Source organism: Diuraphis noxia, unplaced genomic scaffold (assembly GCF_037042655.1).
Source record: "Diuraphis noxia isolate RWA-SAM2 unplaced genomic scaffold, SU_Dnox_SAM2 contig0001, whole genome shotgun sequence".
Taxonomy (NCBI): domain Eukaryota; kingdom Metazoa; phylum Arthropoda; class Insecta; order Hemiptera; family Aphididae; genus Diuraphis; species Diuraphis noxia.
This window is the reverse complement of record NW_028301711.1, coordinates 72,150,656-72,173,287: the sequence shown is the minus strand read 5'-3', so window position 1 is coordinate 72,173,287 and position 22,632 is coordinate 72,150,656. Positions and strand designations below refer to the sequence as shown.

Sequence of the window (22,632 nt, the reverse complement as noted above, 5' to 3'; positions counted from 1 at the left end):
AATCTAGTTTATTATCTATATCGGTGTATGTTCCCCACGGCTATAGATACTATGGTTGCGGGACGGCCCATCAAAGCTGTATTTCGAAAGCGGCGAGTATAGTTCTACCGGATTTCTAATAACACCTAGTGCTTCCAGTGAATAATAGTAGTAACTACATAAGAAACAATGGTTTTGAAATTGCACGGGATGTAAAAATATATATTTTTTAAAATAATTCAACAATTATTTATTGATTTCCCTATATAGTATATAGTGTGATGTGTGAATTTATTATCATAAATCGTATTATCAGTGTCTATGACTATTGTTTATTTAATTACATTTCCCTCTAAATTGATGTACATTGTTCATTATAACTCATATATTCAGTATTGAGTAAATAGTTAAAATTAAAATTAAAATTAAAAATGTCTCCTTGTTGCGTACGACGTGTTGACGATGTTTTTCAAGACCATAATTATTTTGATAATTCCTCAACAGTTTTTGAATGTGTTGTGTATTTCTTAGCAGGGTAAATAGTATTAATTTACATGTCTTTTATTTTACTTTTTAATTATTGTGTTATAATCTTATGTCATTAGGTATATAAATAAAAATATAATTAAACACATTAAATGTGAAATGTGCTTAAATAGCTTAAAACCTGAGTATGGTCAAGTTGTTGTCCCAGAAGCAGATCTTATAAATTTGAAGACAAGAGGATTTTTGACACATCCAAATAAAAACCTGTATACGATAGCAAAACTAATTGAAATGTGCTTTGAAAAACATGCAGAGTCACCAAATGTATTTGAAGATACATGTGAAGAATTCTTTAGTAAAAACATAAAGCTCACGTCTCCATGTAGTGAACACAGGACTGATGTGCTTACTAATATCTTTAATATGTATAGTCATGAGAATGAGACAGTTCACATATACAACAAACCAGCAAAATAAAAAACAAAATAAATGTAAAAAAAAAATCTCTAATTAATGACTACATAAATTTTCATAATATATGATTTAATTTTATTGTTTAAATACTACTGCATTTTAAAATCAAAACCTGTCAGTTAATTTCAAAACTTTTATAATTATTAATTAATACAATAATTATAGGTCATATTTTATATTTATTTTTTTACAATTTTTTACAATTAAATTTTCAACTGTTCAAGGTAGGTACCTTGTATATAATAATATTTTTGAACTACAAAACTAGATAGCGCTAGATGGTATTAGAAAGGCAGAAGAACTTTTCTTGGACGTCTTATCACGAGTCTTCCCACAACCATAGTATCTATAGCCGTGACGTTTCCGTATCAACCATTCACTTATCAGTGGTAAAGGAGCTAAGGAGGACCCATTGAACTCTATATGATATATGAAAAATGCAGAAGTCCACAAGAAAAGTATGTTTGTATTAATAATTGTTATATTCTGTGGTTTTATTACTTGTTATATTATAAATTATTTATATTCTATTAAAATAATCAAAAAGATTATAAAAAATAAATAAGGAGGTACAAATATAAAGAATTAAACTAAAATAATATTGAGGGAAATAAATCGTAAATGAATATTGGATGCATCATAGCGCGAATGCGCGATGTGCAAGACAAAGATAGTAACACCATTAGTATGCCCCATCTCTTTCTAACATTCCCGCTCGGTTAACACTGCTTGGTGAGCATTCCAGTTATATAGAATTCAATGGGAGGACCATAGAACATAATAGAAGCGACAGTCAAACAGCTGATCGATTTGTTTTCATTTTGCCGGAGGTTCAACATGAAGTTGGCAGCGGAGGCTCGGCATGATGTTGTAACCGTATTATAATTTAAAATCTGTAGTATGTTTCGACTGTTATCACTTTTTCTGTGATATTGATAATTTAAATTTTTAAAAATTAGGAAATACATTAAGCATTGCAATACGGTTACAACGTCATGCCGAGCCTCCAGCTCAAGGTCAACAGAAATATTTTTCGGTGATCAATGGGATTTTGATAGCTGTCGCTTCAATTATGTTCTATGGTAGGACGGAGCCTAGACTATATAACTGTTGATTGGAGAGGGGGGAAGGTAAACCGTTTTTTATTTTGTCTTTGTTCCTGCGCTACGATCGAGAGAACACGGTCGCAGGTTTAGGACGCTGACACTGCAAGCGCTTATATCGATGATGCTGTCCTGAACCAGCAAACCGACGCCGTGACACCGATCGATTGTCTCAAGTGCTTTTTCTTCGTACACCGTTTTCCTACGTCTGGAAACTGGAACAAACTCATTACGCCGCCCATTGCTATTAATTATTTTTGGCCCACTTTTCCACCTAGTCCTAGGATTCAGCTCTATAGTTGGACACCTCGTCCTTGCGGTTCAGTCGCTTTCCCAGTTAGTTTGGTCTGTCCATTTTACAGACCGATGTAATCAACAACGCAAATCGTATACTACCACACATCACATGGTCGCTCTTGCACTATTTGTTTTGAAGGTATGTAATGTATGTGTACGCGATTTTCGTTAGTGTTGTTATTATTTCTAATTATTTTACGTGTATAGAATAATAAAAATAAAATATTTCGATTACTATTTCATACCTTTTTGTTATGATTTTTAGAATTATCTGATCTTCAATTTGTGAGAACATTTACTCAATAAACCGATGGTTATAGAAATATTAATGCCATACAGGGTTGAACCTAATAGAAATTCTTCAATCGAGGTAAATATTAAAGTTATTTCATAAGTTCTAGATGACATTTAATTAATTTTTTTCAAACTGTAGGTGTCGAGGTAGGTATGTATTCTTGTTAGGTTTTGACAACATAACAATTTTAGACTGTGGGTTATATCAACATTGACGACAATAGATTTTCATACGATAGTACATAGCACTGAAGAAATTTTTTAATGCATTTAATAATCTCAATATTGTGAAATAATTCATAATCTTCCCTAATAACTCTAAAAAGCACATAGAGTTTCACTTAGTTATTTACATACTATTATTATTATAAACTTCTCATAACTTCATTTATTTAAATTTATAAATTGGTTACCTATTTTATGCTTTATAATGTTTTTTGAAAATAAGGTATCGTAAGTGTAATACCTAGCTTGTACTTAAATGGCAATCGTTCCTTCTCGCTCGGAAAGTATATTACCTAAACATATTACGAATGTTAACCATAAGGGCTATTATAGTATTATCATAAAATTTACTACTAATTAGTGAATGATCAAATAATAAAAGTAATACATATTGTGTGGCATTAAGTGTTATCTTAATTTAATTTGTAAATGTTGAAACTGGGTTTGTGATTTGAATGTCAAAATTAAATATCCCGATAGCACTAACAATACCTCTACTAAGTATTGTTTCAACATTTACACAATATTCACATAACAATTTTCATAATTTATCAATATACAAAAAATGTGTTGAGTCACACTACAAAAGTTTTTGGAACAACATAGAGTCTGGCGAGTTAAAGATTCCACAATTTTAATTCTGTTATTGAAAAATTGAAATCTAGGTTCTAAAGGTGTGTAAGACTAATAAATTATTAAATAATTCTACATATTTGGAATCCAAATGAAAATAATTCATATAAAAAAAAAAATTCAAAAAGTGTTATTTTAAAAAAGTATGAAAAAAAAAAATTATTATTTATTAAATTAAACTAAATTAATTAATTTTTAAAATGTCAGTGTATTAACAATATATACACCAAGTAGTGCTGTCTTCAGTTATTTTTATTTTTAAATATTGTCAATAACATGAAACATGATTGTACTTCATTTAGGCGTGTTCAGAAATGTACACACTTTTTCAATTTTTCCCAAACATCCTTATCGGCTTTAAATCAATTACTATCGAGACTGTAAGATTTAGGAAATGTGCAGCACAGTAGGTATACATAAATAGCTTTTTAATGTTTAGTTCAAATATAAGACATTACTCCATGAAACTCTCCTCTCATGCTATTGGCCACCATCATAACCATGCCCAGCTATGAACTTTCAGTTTAAGCCGCTATTCAACTTAACCTGATCAAAAATAATTTACACTTAATGTTTTTAGTGTTTTCACCATTCAATATTTCTGTGGACAGATGACTACTAGTTTAACTTTATACAATAATAAATTAAAAATAATATCATTTAAATTTCCATTAGAGTCAATGTATTTATTTAAATTTATTCATTATTGCTTAATATCAACCATTTTCATCAACTAATAAATTCCCTATCTCTCATATTAGTGACCTCTCAACGCTAACTCTTGTCTATCGCATAGAAGGATAAAAGGTACTAAATGTTTTTTATGAATTATATTAAAGTTGAAGCTTTATAAGTTTCAAGTACTGTCTGTATAATAAAAACTTGTAAGAATCTAGCTGCTCATTAGAGCAATAATGTAATTCTCTTTTTTTTTTTTTCTAATACATTTATAAAATTCCAAGCATCTAATGTAGCATTTATATAGTATTCCAACGTATAATGATTTTGAAACACCTGAAAAACATTAAATTAAAACGGTATTTCATCCTTTTTTTTACCTACTATTGGTAATGCCGCAGATTAAATCTGTTTTAATCTGTAGTATTACTTTTTTTTTTATTATTATAATACAATAAGGTAATAGTATTACTATAATATAATAACCACCTTTTTAACTTTCAATTGGTATTTTCTACTTATACAAGCTGTCCAAGTGGCTAATTTAGAGATCCACCATATTTTGAAAAAATAGCACAGAATTAACAAAAATTTCATTTTTTATTTCAGAATATACAAGCCAAGAAAATTCATTGAACCAGTTAGACTGAAGTCAAAGCATTTATTAAATTTTTTCCAATAAAGGATATTTATACATTTTTTGCATTGACCAAACATTCTTAAGCACCTGTAAATAAATGTAAGTGAGAAATATCACAGTTCAATATTTCATAATTTTAATTAACATGTATTTACTAATTATTTTAAATAACTGCCTACAAGTAAGTGTGGATGTTACTTAATGATACATTTTAAACTAGTTGTTATTATTAATAAAATATATCTGATGGCTAGTAACTAACTTAAAGCTTTTCCTCGTAATTTAAGCTACGATTAATAAATTAAGTAATATCATTAATTTGAGGAATTAGAATATTAGAATTATGCATGCACTTAGTTTAAATCTTAAAAATAAAAAAATTTAACATATTTTAATACATGACAGTATTATGAATGTAGGTACAGCTGTGAAAGTCTGACAACTATTATAATTGTATCACTTTTAAATAATAATATTTTAATGATTATTATAATTAAAAACATAATTTTTTTGTTATATCAATAAATTCATGTTTAACAAACCGATATATTTTAATAACAGCATCTGTGCATTTAATAACCTTCCTTTATTGTTTACATAAAATTATATATATATATTATATCAAGATTCCGGATTTTTATGCATTTGCATGTTTGTAATAAGTGTACGAGTTCAGCTACTTTATTATAAATTTGAATGAATACTGAAATAGCAGCAGGCTGTTGATCGGCCTTTTTAGAGTTACTTGGCGGAAGGCTCGCTTAGTGCTTAGGACTTTTAAACTTTTAAACTCGAGTGACCACCGCTTTATCTACATCATGCCCATTGATAATAAATCAGACCTACCATAAAGTCACCGACAATATTATATTATAAAATACTAATTTTTTTCATGAGCTTAATTATCAATATGTATTTTAAAATTCATAATGCAAGTTTCATGCTGTACTTTTGGCTGTTACAGTTCGCGACAAAAAGATAAAGGCACCCGAATATATTTATTAGTCCTGTAAAGTATTTGAGTAAAAGTATTCAAATACTTTTATAAGTATTGAATAACTTTTCAAATACTTTCAGCATGAAGTATTTTGAATGGTATTTTAAATACTTTTTTAAGTTTTTTTGTATTAAGTACTTGTTTGTATTGAATAATTTGGTTTTTTATTTCGAACATTTTAGTTTTTATTTTTTTCATTTAATTAAATACTCCGCTGCCAAGCAGTGCTTCAGTAGAGCGGGTATTTAGTGTGGGTGGAGCAGCCATGACTAAAAAGAGAAGCAGTATGACCGATGAACATTTTGAAAACATTATGTTCTTAAAATGTAAAAAACATTTATTCAATAAATAATAAATAAAATAAAAATTATTATAAACTTACTATGTGTCTATATTACGATAAATCATTAGAAACCTACTTTAAAAACCAAAAGTATTTGAGTAATATTTGAAATACTTTACAATTAAAGTATTCGATTAGGATCTTAAATTTAGTTATAATAAACCTTATACCAAAGTGTGTACAAATTATGTTATCATTATGGAAATTATAATTAAGTGGTTTAATTAATACTTTCTCATATGTTATTTAAATTTTTATTATACATTTTAAAATTCTGTGTAACTACAATAATATTAATAAAAAAAATTTAATAGGAAATTTTTGCAACAAAATTATAAAGGCAAATATATATTTAACAAACTAATCGATAATACAACATTTTTTATATTTCTCAATATTTATATATTTCATTTTAATATATTAATATTTAGTGCAACCTCCATTAGCACAAATAGTGACAAAAATTCTATTTTGAATTGTGTCATAAAGCTTTTTTATAATATCATGGGAAATTAGTGCCCAAGCTTTTAAAATTGATATTTTCAACTCACAGAATGAAGAATATTGTTTGGCATCTTTATAAACTTCTTTGGCAAGTAATCCCCAAACATTTTCAATAATATTTAGATTTGGAGATCGTGCAGGCCAATCTAATATTGGTATAGAATTTGTTTCAAACCATAATTTTATGATTCGAGCAGTATGGATTGGCGCATTATCCTGTTGAAATATAAAATTTATTCCTGCTATTTTCTGAAAATATGACTTTTGGGTCTTAAGGAGATCTTTATACTTCAAAGCATTTATTCTACCATCTAAAAAAACAACTTCACTTCGTCCTTTATAACCAATTGCACACCAAATCATTACAGATCCTCCTCCCATTTGACGTCTTGACATTATACGTTCATCTTTTCTTAAATCGTGATAGTAATACGAAAATCCATCAGGTCCATCCAAATAAAATTTTTTTTCATCTGAAAAAATTACTTTTCTCCATTGTTTTGACCAATTCATTTTGTTTCTTGAAAAGTTCAATCTTGCATTTTTATTAAGTTTGTTTAATGGTGGTTTTCGTAAAAGTGAGTGTTGACGTGCGTTTTATTAGTCTTTGTACATTACGAATACCAGTTTTCACACCACATTGATCGAGAATACCACGTGCAGATAAAGCAGAATTTGATGCAACTCTTAAAATTGCTCTTTTTTCACGATCAGTTAATGCTTGCGGTTGACCTGTAGACTTCTTGGAATTGTAATTTTGACCAAGTTTTACAAAATTATCTATTACCGTGGAATTCCTATTTAGTCTATGCGATATTTCACAATTAGAAAGACTGCATTCCTTAAATGCTGTAATTTTTCCTCGTTCTTCATTTGATAATGGTTTTGCTTTTCCCATTGTAAGTTATTTAATAATTAATTACAATACTATAGGCACCGTGCATGTGGTGGATAACAGCGCGCTCTGGTTTAAAACTCCTGAAGTTCTTTTATTATTAGGATATTGAGATTTGATGTACATATTACTATTTTTACTTGTTAGTTTTTAGTGTTTTTACAGTTTGTGGTTCTTACACGAAGTAGATTAAATAATTATTTAATATCTACTATAATATCATGATAATTATTGTTCAATTCAAAAATACAAAATTGAAAATAGGTAATCAAATTTTTTTAAATTGTAAATGTTAGCTAGAAATTTACTTCTTCTATATAAATATGATACAACCTGATATCATTCTAAAATGTGGATTTCAAAGTATAAATTATGGTATTAAATTTAAAAATAATAAAGGATTAAAACTAGTTGAAAGCAAACATGTTCATTCAGTAATCGAAAATCAACAACCAAATGGATATTCATTTATATCTAGTTATGTAATTAGACAAATGTTTGTTACATTACCACCTTATAAAGTAACATTGGAGGTAAACTTGTATTTTAAATTCAATTGTACTGGATCATTTAATTCACAATTACTATTTTTTTTTTTTTATCTAAGATTGATCCCTTAAGAAATGTAATTGATTGTACTTGTGAGTATCCAGCTGGAGCTGGAAAAAAATGCAAACACATAGCTGCTACTATTTATTATATTAATAACGAAGAAGGATTATCAAAGACCAATTTTGAACAGGAATGGGGTAAACCTTCTAAATCAGGTGAAGTGAAGTATAAAAAAGGAAAGGCAGTTGAAAATCTATTTAAAAAAAAAAAAAGCTTATAGACTATGTCGATACTGATGCAGTGAGTCATGATATTCTTGTTAATAAATATAACATATTATCTATACCATGCATCTTAAGTAAAATGATTGAAGAAGAGCAAATGTGTGAGGCCTACATAGAGAGCAAAATGTGTTTAGAATACATCATAGATGAAGTCAAAATTGACATTAATGAAATATATATATTCGATATATTAATAAAAAAAATGAATTTATTCTAAATTTTGGATGTTACTTCCCCTTAAATTGTATGGAAAATGAATATTATTCAAAAACAATTATAGTTGATAAATTTGAACTTATGGAATTATTCAATAAAACTAAAGATCAATCTGAGAATAGTTTATGGCATGAAGTCAGAAATTGTCGAATATCAGCTAATGTAAAAGCCCATACAATTAAAACTTTTAAGAATTTATCTATTGAACATCAAAATAACCTTGCATATATATTGAAAAAGTATTAGGATACCAAGGTAAAATCAATGTTGCTTATGGGAAAAAGTATGAAGAGGAAGCTGTAGAGTCATATTCTAAATTTTTTGGTGCTACAATTTTAAAATGTGGTATTGTAATTCATGCTCAAAAACTATGGCTGTGTGCCAGCCCAGATGGTATTGTAATAGAAAACCATCAAAACGTAAAAGTTTTAGAAATAAAATGCCCTATATCGTGCAAGTCTAAACTAATAATTGATCATGATAATAAAATTTGTAATGTTTCATATTTAAAATATGAAAACAATAAAATAGTTTTCAAGTCAAGTCATCAATATTTCACCCAGTGCCTGATATTAATGTACAGTACAGGATTAGAAAAATGTGATTTATTTATTTACAACAAAATTGAACCTGTAACTGTAACTATAGAAAGAGATGTTTCCTTCTTAAAATCATTAATAGCAAGACTAGAATTCTTCTATTTTAGTTTTTATTTGCCAAATCTTACTTCTAAGTAATTATGTATAGTATTTTTTTTTGTTAAAACACATTTATTCATATTATATTAAATAACTACTAGTAAAAAAAATAAAAAGACCAATATTAAACTCTGTTAAATTATATTAAAGTACATGATATAATATTACATTATGTAAATAATTTTTAATTTTTATTATTTAAATAAGATTACATTATGTTTTGTTTTAATACATTAAAAGTTCATGGTTTGAATACTTAAATAATTATTTATCATTTATTATAGGATTTTGCAAATTTGTCAACACACAACAAATGTGTATTACTTCATCAACATATGGTAGCAAATCCATAGTAATTTTATTTAAAATTAAATAGGTTTTTAATTTTGCAAAAACCCTTTCAATATGAATGTGCACACTAGCGACGGTATATGTTTCTAATACTTCATCCTCAGAAAGTGACCATTGTGAAGAATAGGAGGTACTACGAGAATACTTTTTGATCCTTCCAAGGCTACTTTAATGCCAGGGAACCCTTTATCTGCTAGGACTTCATCTCCTGGTTCTAATTTCGATAAGAATCCACTGTTATTAGTAATGACCGAATCACTAGTTCTACCACCATATGCTTTGGATAGGAAACATATTAAACTACTGGGGTTTATAGCCACTAGCACTTAAACAGTATAAGTATTTTTGTACCGTGAAAACATGTACACTCTTTGTTCAACAGTGCTTGGCTGCTCTGTTTTGATTTCATTACAGTCAATTATGCACCTACAATTGGGATAGTTTAGTTTAAATGCTTTGGGCAAGGTATTAATTACTGTTCTCTTATTGGGCCAAAAAATAAAATGTTTTGTATGGTTAGCTAAAAAGTGCAATATGGTATAAAAAATTCTAGTTACAGTTGTGCGATTTATATTAAATAGTACACTAATAGCTGAGTAAGTTATGCCTAATTTAATTTTTAAAAGAAATATTAATAATCTATTTTCCTTAGTAACTGAGCTATTTGATGAGTCAGCTATTAGTGAGAGTAAAAGATTAAAAATCTTAAAAGTAGTACCTGTAAGATATTTTAATTGCATCTCATTTGATATTGAATGAAATCCGCTAAAATAATTTAAATTTACAAAATATATGTCTGGACCACATGATATGTCAACTGTATTAGGCTTTTGGAAGGTGTTATTATAAGTTACCGGCAGACATGCTTGTGTCATGACATCAGAATTTGTTTTAGTGAATGTACATTCAAAAGTAAAATTTTCAGTACCATCAAAATCAAATGCAACCTGAGTACTTACGCTTACACTTTTCATATCATTTAACATTTGTGATTGTGCACAGTCAGAACTCAGAGATATAACTTCATTACTATTTAAAACTGCCTTTTGTTTGTTATTTTGACGTTGGAGGAAACCTCCAACCTTCAACGAAACGTTGATACCTAGAATTTTGTTGTTGTTCATTAGTTGACTGTCTTTTATAAATTGTAGGAAATACTGATGGAACATATGCTGGACTTCTTGGATCTTTAGATCTTCTATTGCCTATGAAATGGTCACAGCAAACTAAACTATGAGCCATTGATTGCCATAATCAACCACTTTTACTAAAAAAAATTTCAAAAAATCATTGATAAATATTGTATTTTTTTTAATGTAAAACATAGTAAAATAAATGTATTATTTTATATAATAAATTATTATTATTTACTTACTCTAATCGGTTAACAGCTTTTACCCAACGCTCTTTTAAATCTTTTTCGTGTGGTCTGTTTGGAAAACTGTAGAATATCACATTTCTTGTATTTTTATAAGTATCATTAAAATTAACTATACAGCACATTCGGTTACTCATTGCTAAAATATATTATTAACAGTATTTATAAAATCAATGAACTAAAAAAAAAAACTATTAGGACAGGTAAATGCTGAGTCTTAGATGTCGAAATTGAAACATTTGAAACTAAAAACCAAAAGGAAATTTCAATAATAACATAATATTGTTTTTATAATAAAAGAACTTAGAATTTATCAACCGGGTAGCGCTAACGTCGACTTGCACGGTGCCTATACAAATTATGCTAACACAGTATATAATGTTAGATTGTATTAAGTGTAGTGGAAGTGTAAAATAAGGATAATTTGATCATATAATCGCTAAATACGTAACGAAACTGACTGCCTTTATGATTTTATCGCAACAAAATCTAATAAATTCATCTATAAATCTTTTTTATTATCTTATAATTAAAAAAATAAGATAAAATTCTATAATTTTAGTTTTTCCCGAAATTGATCAGTACATAGAATATATAAATTATCTTAGTATTAATAATAACTAGTTTAACGTCATAATGTATACAATTCTATTTGGTTAAATATTGTGCCTTTATATTTTTGTCGCGCACTGTATAATAGAGGTGAGTGAGACAAGGTGCAATTTTTTTTGTATATTTTTTGGCCAGCTATATAGGATATAGATCATGTACGTTTTAATAAATAATTATGAATATGTACTTAAAATAATATGTATAAACAAATATTACTAAAATATATTATATATATTTACAGTGCTAGAAAATAAACGATTTAACTACTTTATAAAATCCAAAATATTTATGATTGAATTATTCTCAGTCAAAATAGTTAAACCAATATATCGACGGCGCGCGGCGCGGAGGCTCTAAAACCACATTGTAAATGGGCCATTCGGGACACTCGTAACCAAGCCTATCCTTTTACTTTTTCTTACTTTATAGTTAGTAAGTGCTTTTGTGGTGCCTAACCTTGGTGGTCATGCCTCAAATTAGTGTTAGCAAGTTGCAACATACGCTCCTACGCATATAACCGTGTATTTTCAATCATATCTTTAGCCTACACAGGCATTACATCTAGCTTGCTGTTCTGTGTCACGATTACGTTAACCGTGTATACTTGTCATACTGCTGAATTAGACTATCGTGGTTTTCTAAGTCCAATGATTTTCCCACTGTGTATGTTTTACCTCAGCACCGTAAATCACTGCAGTTGGCTTTTTCTTACATCAGTAATCTATGCTAAAATGTTATGATTTATAATAATAACTTCTTGTTTTCTCGGGGTCTGGTGTATGACTAGATGTCCTATAATATTTTTATTTATTTATTCGTATAACTTAATAATGAGCGCACTAACAAAAAATATTTTAATTATGTATCAGATGAAGTATCCCCGCACGTAGCAATAGTTATAAAAACCAACTGAAGCCGCCCATGTAAATAAATTATGAATAGTAATATCCCTGTAATTACTAGGATTTGGCTACGTTGCTACCATATGCCTTAATATGAAACATGAAATGTGTTTAGTAATAAAATAAATGTTATTAATAACTATCTTATATTATCATGCATAGTTTTTGGCGATATGAAAACCTTTTCTTAGATTAAGAATTAATTTATATTACTTAAATGTTATGGTAAATTAAAAAACGTTCTAACCATATTAAAACAATTTGGTATAAATATCTCTTGTGGTGTTATAGATTAAAATAATATCTTAAAATGAATCAACTCACAGAAGGAGGTAATCGATCGTCATACCCAAGAAATTTACCCCTACAGAGCGCAGTTTCTGATTTCGCTATTTACGACTCAATATTTGAAGGTGCTTCACATATACAATTTAGACCTCTGCCATTTCATCGTGTCAGAACTGTACTTGTCCCAACGATGCGTGTTGAATTCAAACCTTTTTTAAGAGCTGCTGGAGTTGATAACGGTAAATACTCTATGATTAATAAAGTTATTAATCAATATAATCGATTAAAATACTAAATAAATAAATTGCTCCCTAACCGTATGTTTGATGTCCTTACATATAGTATCGGTATAGGGATTGTTGGATAATTATTAGCAGTGCCGTTTTAATCACTAGTAGTTATGTTGCCTCACCATCTACCTCGAGTTAGAATTTATGTTGGCAATCTATATTATTTATCATCAATGTAAATATTTTGAAGTTCATTAATAGATATTTTTCTGTTTTTAGTAAACTGTCGTTTTGGCGCTGACTTTTATTTGTCGTTATCAGATGTTGTACAAATAAGCACACAATACAAAGATGGAAAGCCGACCTGCAAATTGCAGATTCGTATTGGCGAAATGATACCAGAATTAGGTGATATTTCTGAAATATTACCACAACCAATAAAAGCGTGGATCAATACTAAACAAGTACCTATTGACGTTATAACAAGCCCTTTAGTGCTTGATGCTGTTGATTATTTGCATTTAAATACTGTTAATGTCAATACTCTCAGATTTCTTTGGCCACCATGTTATAGTACATTTTTTTTAACAGTATATTTGGTGGATATGATTGCCGTTGAAGAAGTAGTGAGAGAAATACAAACAAACGAGGATCGATTTATTCTTGCATTTAATACAAAAAAAACAGCCACGGAATTGTTGGAACGTTCTGGTAGCGATTTAGATGTGACTAGCTATAAGTTAAGTCTTTTGTGTCCAATAATTAAAATAAGAATGACACTGCCTGCCAAATCAATATACTGTAAACATTTACAGTGTTTTGACCTGCAAGCTTTTATTTCTTCGAATAAGATGAAACCCTCATGGTATTGCCCTTTATGCTTTGCAACTTGTAAATTGGATCATTTGAAAATAGACTCGTTCTTATTGTTTGTTGTCAATAGTATAAAAGTGCCTAAAACGTGCAAGGAAATAGAACTATATGCGAATGGCAAATGGAAACCATGTATAGTGAACAGAGGTATTTCTGGTATATTTTGCGGTCCTTCAGAAAAAAATATTCTTGAAATTGATTTGGATAACTCGGATGATGAAGACCCGGGCAATATTGTAAGAACATTATTACCGAGGACAAATTCAGGGAATTCCAATGATTCAAAATTAAACGTTTGCATTGATACACCTATAAAGACGGGGGAAACCAACTCTGAAGAAGATCAGCCATAGTTCAAAATTACGAAAAAAGAAGAAACTAATGATTAAAATCGATAATACTATGTCATTTCAAATTCAGTACAAATGATTAAATTAGCTTCAAATATTTAAGTTTATTTTTTTATGTAATAATATTTCATTAATCAAGATAAATTAATAAATTCGTTCTATATCCATCGATATTTAACATTTATATCAAAATAATAATCGTGAAGGGACTTTGTATTCTATACTTAAAATTAACTATATATTACAATGTATCAGTAATTTGAATCAACCAAATACAATAAGTCTATGTATTGGTAAGAATGTTGTGTTCAAATCAAAATATATGTGCAAGCCAAACCTTAGTAAAAATAGTTAATAACTATAATATATAGGTATAGAAATATGTCATTTTAATTGAAATCATCTAATATTATTTGTAACAAATAATGTATGCATTTAAAAATTAAGAGATACTTTACAGCTTAGGAAAAATAGAATAGTAGTATATCAAGTATTTATAGAATTTATAATTTTTATAAGGTTGGTTTACTATTAGCCTGTACCTATGTACGATTTGACGGTCATTGAAGGACTACAAATCGAATTTTTTATATTGTGTGAATAGAATAGATTAGTACTCTGAAATGCTAATAATTTTGGTAGCCTCAAAATTTTCGTCAGGAAACCTCAAAAATATGTAGCAAACTAAATAATGTTGCACTCTGTTATTTAAAATCTAAATAAATTATCAAAAAGTATACCTAGATCTTAGCTTCTTAGCAGGTAAATAAGTTTTAAGTTTAATAAATTAGGTCACTGGTAAACCAAACCAAATTGTTAATAGAATTAATAAGATAATAAATAAAGTTGGTATTGTTACAGATTCTAAAATTGATATCTGTAATGAACTTAATGATTTTTTCGTTAATGTAGGTAAAACTTAGATATAGAACATATAAATACAAATACTTTACTACCTGAAAATTACCCTGGTATTAATGACTGTATATTTCTAAAACAAATCGTTATTGATGAAAACTTATTGGTAAAATTAAAAATCATAATTGTGTGGTCCACAGTTATCTGTCAATAAACGTGGTCCTCAATACCAAGCATTAAAATTCAAAGAATTCACACTAATTTCGTAAGATTCTAAAAACCAATATTGTAGTACAATAAATGGTGATATTACTAAAATTTATAATATTTCATACCATAAAAAACTACAATGTGAAGTGATAATTGGTAGCAAATTTTTAGGAAAAGAAAATTTATTTACATTACTATGTTTATCTTCAAAACTAGGAATATATGAAATCCATACACTCTCAAAACTAGCAAGTTGGCCAGTTCATCACATTGATTAAAAAATTTGTTGTATATATAGTTATATGATTGTAATTCAAAAACTAATCACTGTAAATACTTGAAATTTTCATCAAATGTTAATGTTAGTGATATCTAAATACAGTTTAATTTTCAAAAAATTTTGACTTTTTTTGAGTTATTTATAGACCACTGAAATTTTCGATTTTTTTGAGAATTTTTTTTGAAGTGTCATTAAAAAATGTTGAACGACCAAAGAAACTTGAAAATTTAATACACGGTTCCTAATGAGTTGTTCTTATTGTAGCTAAAAAAAAATTAAAAATCGTAATTCACAATTTTTGTTAATAAGCGTTTATAGTTCAAAATTTTACGAAATCTGTCTAAAATGCGAAAATTTGTAAGTAATTTTGAAGTTGAAAAATCACAAAATTTTTTGCGTTTATAACTAAGGATTGAAAATACAACACTAAGTTTGAGTAAAAATAAAAATAATTTAATTGAGCCTTGTATTAAATTTTCAAATCTTAGATATAAAATGAAAATTTTTTATGAATTTCTAGGATAAAATGATTTGCGAATTTTCGTGAGTTTTACGTATGTTGTCAAATTTTTGATTGGGCCAAAAAAATTTAATCGACACTTAAAAAAAATGTTTCAGAGAAATTGAAAATTTCAGTTGTCTATAAATATCTAAATATCTAAATATTTTGAAAGTTAAATCATGTAAAGAAAATGCCAACCTAAATAACTGGTAAAATTTTCAAGTATCAACGACTTATACTTTTTGAATAATAAGAAATGTTTAAAATCGTTTGAGGATAAATCGTTATCGTTCCGCTATTTCGTAAAAATTTAAAATTCAAACGCACTTAAAATTTTTCCTATAATGATGCTTCGAGTTTTCTCTATAGCTACTTGAAGGAAAACATAGTGTTGTATTTTAAATCCTTAGTTATTAACACAAAAAATTATGTAATTATCTACATAGCTACATACCATAATAATTTAATATGAATTATAATATTATGTAATATTATATTTAGTATAGTAGCATTGATAATAAATAGTATTTATAATCAACAATTGTAGTATATAGTATATTGTTTTACATAAAGTCAGTGCATTTTTTAAGCTAGTTAACTGGGCGACACTAATGTCACCCAGTGAAAATATTTTGTTACCTAGTAGATGGTATTTTTAAAGACTGGGGTGACACACGATTTATAAAAGATGAATAATTTATGATGGCAAAGAGGAAGAACTAAAAAAATTGTTAAATAATCAAATATCTGACAACAGCGATGAAATAAATTATGATGATAAGACTACTAAGAACCAAAGAAAAGTTCCGAATGCATATTATGTTTCTACAGAACGCTGTGTAACCAGCGCAAGAACCGAAAAAGTAAAAAGCGCAAAAGTATTTTTAAGTAATCGACTTGCCAATGATCAATCAAGTATTATAAAACGATTTAAAACTTTTTTAAATACACAAATTCATCAAGATACAATCAACGCGATAAGATGTGATATTGAAGGCATTTTTGGAAATGAAAATGTATTAACGTCTTGTGACGAAGTTATTGGTTTATATGCAACAGATAAACTTCCGTGTCCTATAAACATTACAGATCCAACGGGTAAATGATATTATTATTTAAAAATAAGTAGCTACGACATTTTTTGCAAAACTAATACAAGCATATGCCACTATAACACCACATAGTTGAGGACCAGAACGTGCTGTATCCTGTCACACTATATTAAAAAGCAATAAACAGTCTTGCTATTCAATGGATGCAATTAATAGTAGAATGTATATTGCTCTAAAAAGCACTGGGACACCAAATTTTGATTTAAGGCCAAATTTTTAAGAACAAAGGAAAGACGTTACAATCTTCCTAACCAAGAATGTTATAAAAATCGGCTATTCGTAAAATTTTTTTTTTTAAATAGCAATAATATTGTTAAGTCTAAATATAATTTTGTAATATTTTTTTTTCAATTTCTAAAATAAACAAGTGATCATTATACAAATATTAATTATTAGATTATATAATTTAATATTGTGTATTAGGTATATCTTTCTTAAAATTAAATTATCTTCTTTTAAATAAATTATGATTTCATTATAAATTTTACCTACCATTTACTTCTAACATTAAGATTTATTTATAATAATTATGAGGGATGAACATGAAATAATTACCTACTATAATTGACTATTTATTATGAGAAAATTTTTATTTGTCGCCCAGTTAAAATTTCTTAAAAAATGCACTGCATAAAGTGCATACCTATAAGATATTTCTTAGGCTGGGAGGTCAATTAATAGAACATTAGGTATCTAATATACGTGTGTGAAGTTGGGTGACCAAAGCTAGGTGACTACTTTTCGGGCGGGTAATGATAAGAAACCTTGTACGTTGGGTTGCATTCTTTAAATTTCAAGGGTGCCAAACTATTAGTTTATGTTGCATTGAAACTATAAAGTAGATGTCGCCTTATGTCACTTAATAATTATTTGTTTTAAAAGTATATAAATAAATATTAAATTATATTGGCATCGTTACCACGATAATTATACCGAACATTATTGTCATAATTACATTATGTTTATGACAAACCAATATTAATTGAAAGATAGGTTATAAATCTCTCTAAATTCGAACACACGTTCTAACAAATGTACATAGTTTATTATTACTTTTGCAGTTTACATATACATAACTAATTAACAGTTTAAACTGTTTAACGATATCATTTGTCAGAGATCACACTTTACGGAAACAGGTAAGTTTACTACCGTAGTAGTACACTATACTGCTGCTTAACAATTATGTAATTATGTTATGTTAATTGTTTTTATTTAATGGTAAATTTTAATTAATGTTTGAATCTCGTTTATGGTCATCACTATGTCATGTAATTATTGAAATAATAAACTTGCTCTTCTGTAGGTAGATTTTAATTGTGTATAATATCATTAATTTAAGAAATACATATTATGCTCAGACACTATTGTTTAGTAACCTACCTTCCTTAAAATAAACATCGATTGTAACATTACAGTTTATACAACCATTTTGCAAAAAACTATACGTATTGTAAAAACAATTGCCAAAGTTATAATTAATATTAATACATTTATTTGTCATAAATGTAAAAATTAAATTCAACACCTATAAAAATAATTGTATGTGGAGACTATGTGATATTCACGTTTTTAAGGTAACGTACAGAGCTAATACGGTATTAGTAATACCGTCTATACTCCGGCCCAGGAGAGAGCGACCTTATTCCGCGCATCGATACTGACGCTCGCGACGTCTGCCGGCCGAATTTTCTACCACCATGGTGCCGTTCCCACTACAAGGCAACGTGTATACAGCGGGTTATAATATGTTATGAGATTTTTTTTTGGTGGAGTTACATGTTTCTCCATGTTTCTCAAAAAAAAATACTTAAAAAAGAGCACGAAAAAATACGTTATAACTATAAAAAATAGTCGTATAAAACGCTTCTAATGAAAACAAACATAGTATTGTTGTCACACTGTTACAGCTGTCGTTAGTAATCGCTACTTATACACGAATGTTAACGGCGCCTATCGGCGATTGTTTCCGACCAGTTTACGACAGCTGACGATCGTTATGGTGCGGTGTATGGGAAGGGGATCCGATGCGCAGCGACGGACGCGTTTTGACGGTCGCTCTCCCCTGGGCCGGAGTATAGTAGGTATCTAATGTCACAATATACAATATCAAATAAAATTATATTATATTTTAATTGTGTTTATATCATTTTTATACATTTGTTGATTAGCTGTTATAAATATTATGATACAGACAATAAAATATGTTTGTGTTACACACATGTGACAGTTAGTTTGGTAGGGATGTGTTTACTACCCAATATTTTACAGGATATCTGCCTATGTATTAGAAATATTCTAGGTACATTAAAAAGATGGATGGACATTTGGAGTTTATACAATTATTTATTTTTGTAAGTAAAATATATAATAAATAATAATATGTATCAAATTATGTCAAAGTTGTTACTTGTTTGTATAACTGTAAAAACATATAGGTAAAGAAATAATTTTCATGATGAGAAATAGTTTTTAACAGGTTTTAGAATAACTGAAACTGTTTCTATATATAAGGTAATATTGTATTAAAGTTCTAAGTATTTAAGTTTTCAATATTAATTATTAAATGTATTTGAGATTCTCTTGACATAAAAAAAAAATTATAAGATATTAATTTTAAAATGTATATATTATTCAAATAGTTAATGTAATTGATTATTCAGATTCTGGGTCTTAAGTGGCCTCAGTATTAACTTAAAGCATACTTAAGTCATATTCATACATACTATAATGGTTTATATTTGAAATATTTCATTCAATAAATGGGTAAGAAAAAAAAATGTCTTTTTAATTGAGTATTCGTTACTATTAGTAATGACAAAAACATTTAAACGTAGTTTATTATTTATAAGTATGAAATATCCAGTCACAGTTCTATCATTGAAGAAGTGTTCATGTTTTTAGTATTTCAGCTCGCAAGTTGTTGGATGACTAGATTTCATGACACGATAAGTAAATATAACTTTCTCTTGTACTTCTCATTGTATTTATTTTCCCATCCATTTTCAGGTGGCATGCAGTTTACATTTACTGTTGTACATAAGATTGGATTATTGCATTTATTATTGAACTCAGTATTGTTGTATCCTTTTTAGACTTCATTTAATTTAATTATTAAAATGATACATGTGTAATATTTATTGTTTGAATATTCAATATTTGGTAAGTGACAATCGTTCAGCACAGGCTACAGGCATCATAGAATTAATAATTTTTCTACAAAAAATAATTATGAACAAACTAAAGATTAATTTTAAAATTAGAGTTCGTTTTCATAATAACATAATTTTATATCAAGTAATACTTTTTTTTTTAATTTAAAATTATCATGTCTTTAATATTTTTGTTCTCTTAAAATAATATCTTAATTTATTATCCACGTGTGCCAGTGTGGCATTGTCACAAGTTAAATGATGATTTCTAAAAGTGTAAAATATTATTGAATGCGTTAATATTTATAGTTTATTTTAAAATTAAACTGTGTATTTTTCAGGCGCAAGTGATCCGGGTTTTTCTATTTCGACTAGTTATGCTGTACACAGACACACAAAAAAAAACTCATCATTGTGAAATCAATACATTCATCACTTCGTTCAGAATCTAAAACACACATCATTGTAAAATCAATACATTCATCACTTCGTTCAGAATCTAATAGTAAAATATAGTTTAGGTATCCTATATTTTTTTTCAATTATATATACATACATTTTCTACAGTTTTTTTTCCGATTGGACCAGGAATATTTGTTAAAATATGATTTTCTAAACCTATTCATACTTTAAATAGCTCAATATGCGATTCTTCCAAGTTTATAAGATTAATGAATACCTCAGATAAGTGTAATCATATTAATTGTATGAATACTATAAACATCATTTTACTGCATGTAATATCTTATAAAGGTATCATAACACTGGTAGTTTACTGGAATAAACAACTTTGCTTTATTAGGTATTAATTAAATATACAAGATACAAGAATCTGGAACTCGCACATGGTTGTCTACAGCTCTTGTTACAACATTATATATTATACATTATAATTATTAGGTTATGTTATCATATGACGTTATCACAGTCCTCATCCCTAGTTACATCAATACATAATGAAATAATGAATAACAGTTAAAAGTTAATACATAATTAAATCTTTTACATTATACAAAATCATCTTAACTAATAAACATCATACAATAAATATGAAATCTAAATAATTATATAATACAATTTTATATGTTCAACTTATCTGGTTTTTTTCTCTTTCTCTTAGATCTTTTTGGTAAAGGAACTTCTACTTCCTTTTCTAAACTTTCATTAATTTCATATTTTCTTTTATCAATAGCTTCTTCTTTTACCTCATTAATTTTCTTTTCCTCCAGTTCTGTTTGTTCTTCTCCTTTCTCATTTTCTTCTGTTTCAAAACTCTTTTCATTTATCTTACCTACTTCTATTAGTTGATCAATGTGCCTTCTCCATATCACATTTCCTTTTTCTAATCTAACCAAATATATTCTATCACCTAACACCTCTTCGAATGTTCCTTTCTTCCACTCTTTTTTGTTAGGGTTGGAATAATCCCTAGCATAAACTATGTCTCCTTCTTTAAAATATACTTTTCTAAATCTTTTTACATACTTATTTTTTTTTATAGGAATATATAATTGATCTAACCTAGTTTTAATTTTCCTTCCAAACATTCTATAACTTGGTGACTCACCAGTTATCCAGTGTGGTGTATTCCTATATGTCATTAGATATCTGAATTAATGTATTTAAAGAAACATTTTTATTTATTTTATCCTTAACTGCCTTTAATATACCATTTTTTAAAGATTTAACAGCATTTTCTGCCGATCCATTTGTAGCCGGATGATAAGGAGGGGACGTCACAAACCTAATCATATTATTTTTACAAAATTGTATAAACTCTTCTGATCTAAATTGCGGTCCATTATCTGACACAACTTTGTTCGGTAATCCAAACCTAGCAAATATTTCTCTTAACTTTTCAATAACCGAACCACTGTTCAATATTTTCATTTCAGCAACTTCTGGCCATTTTGTAAATATATCTGTCATGATCAAATAGTTTTTACTTTGTAAATATAGAAAATCTATGTGTATTCTATCCATTGGACAACTCGCTTCCTCCCACTTTTTTGGTTCCGCTAAAATTGGTTCCGATCTACTTTGTAAACAAGCATCGCAGCTTTGTACCCACTTTTCTATATCTTTATCTAATCCCGGCCACCACATGTATGATCTACACTAAGTTTTCATTTTAGACATACCCATATGTGTTGAATGTACTTCTTTCAATAAATCCTTCCTCAAAACTTTAGGAATTAATATTCTATACCCCCACAATAATATATTTTTATCTACA

At 27.9% G+C, this 22,632-nt stretch overlaps 2 protein-coding genes and 1 pseudogene across 2 annotated transcripts; 1 reads left to right on the top strand and 2 right to left on the bottom strand.

Moving 5' to 3' along the window:
- The first annotated feature begins 1,934 nt into the window (after positions 1–1,934).
- On the top strand, positions 1,935–14,451 carry LOC107170905 (E3 SUMO-protein ligase PIAS4-A-like). The gene is made up of 5 exons (XM_015521118.2): positions 1,935–2,478; positions 2,605–2,709; positions 4,779–4,908; positions 12,833–13,068; positions 13,339–14,451. Exons 4-5 carry the CDS (start codon positions 12,852–12,854, stop codon positions 14,283–14,285), a joined length of 1,164 nt encoding a protein of 387 aa, XP_015376604.1. The 5' UTR covers positions 1,935–2,478; positions 2,605–2,709; positions 4,779–4,908; positions 12,833–12,851; the 3' UTR covers positions 14,286–14,451.
- Positions 6,570–7,551, bottom strand: LOC149061609 (transposable element Tc3 transposase). Its single transcript, XM_089215053.1, has 2 exons — positions 7,272–7,551; positions 6,570–7,225 (listed from the first exon to the last, which is right to left on the bottom strand). The coding sequence occupies exons 1-2, from the start codon at positions 7,549–7,551 to the stop codon at positions 6,570–6,572; spliced, it is 936 nt and encodes a 311-aa protein (XP_089071179.1).
- On the bottom strand, positions 9,563–11,164 carry LOC149061608 (uncharacterized; annotated as a pseudogene).
- Positions 14,452–22,632: the final 8,181 nt, after the last annotated feature.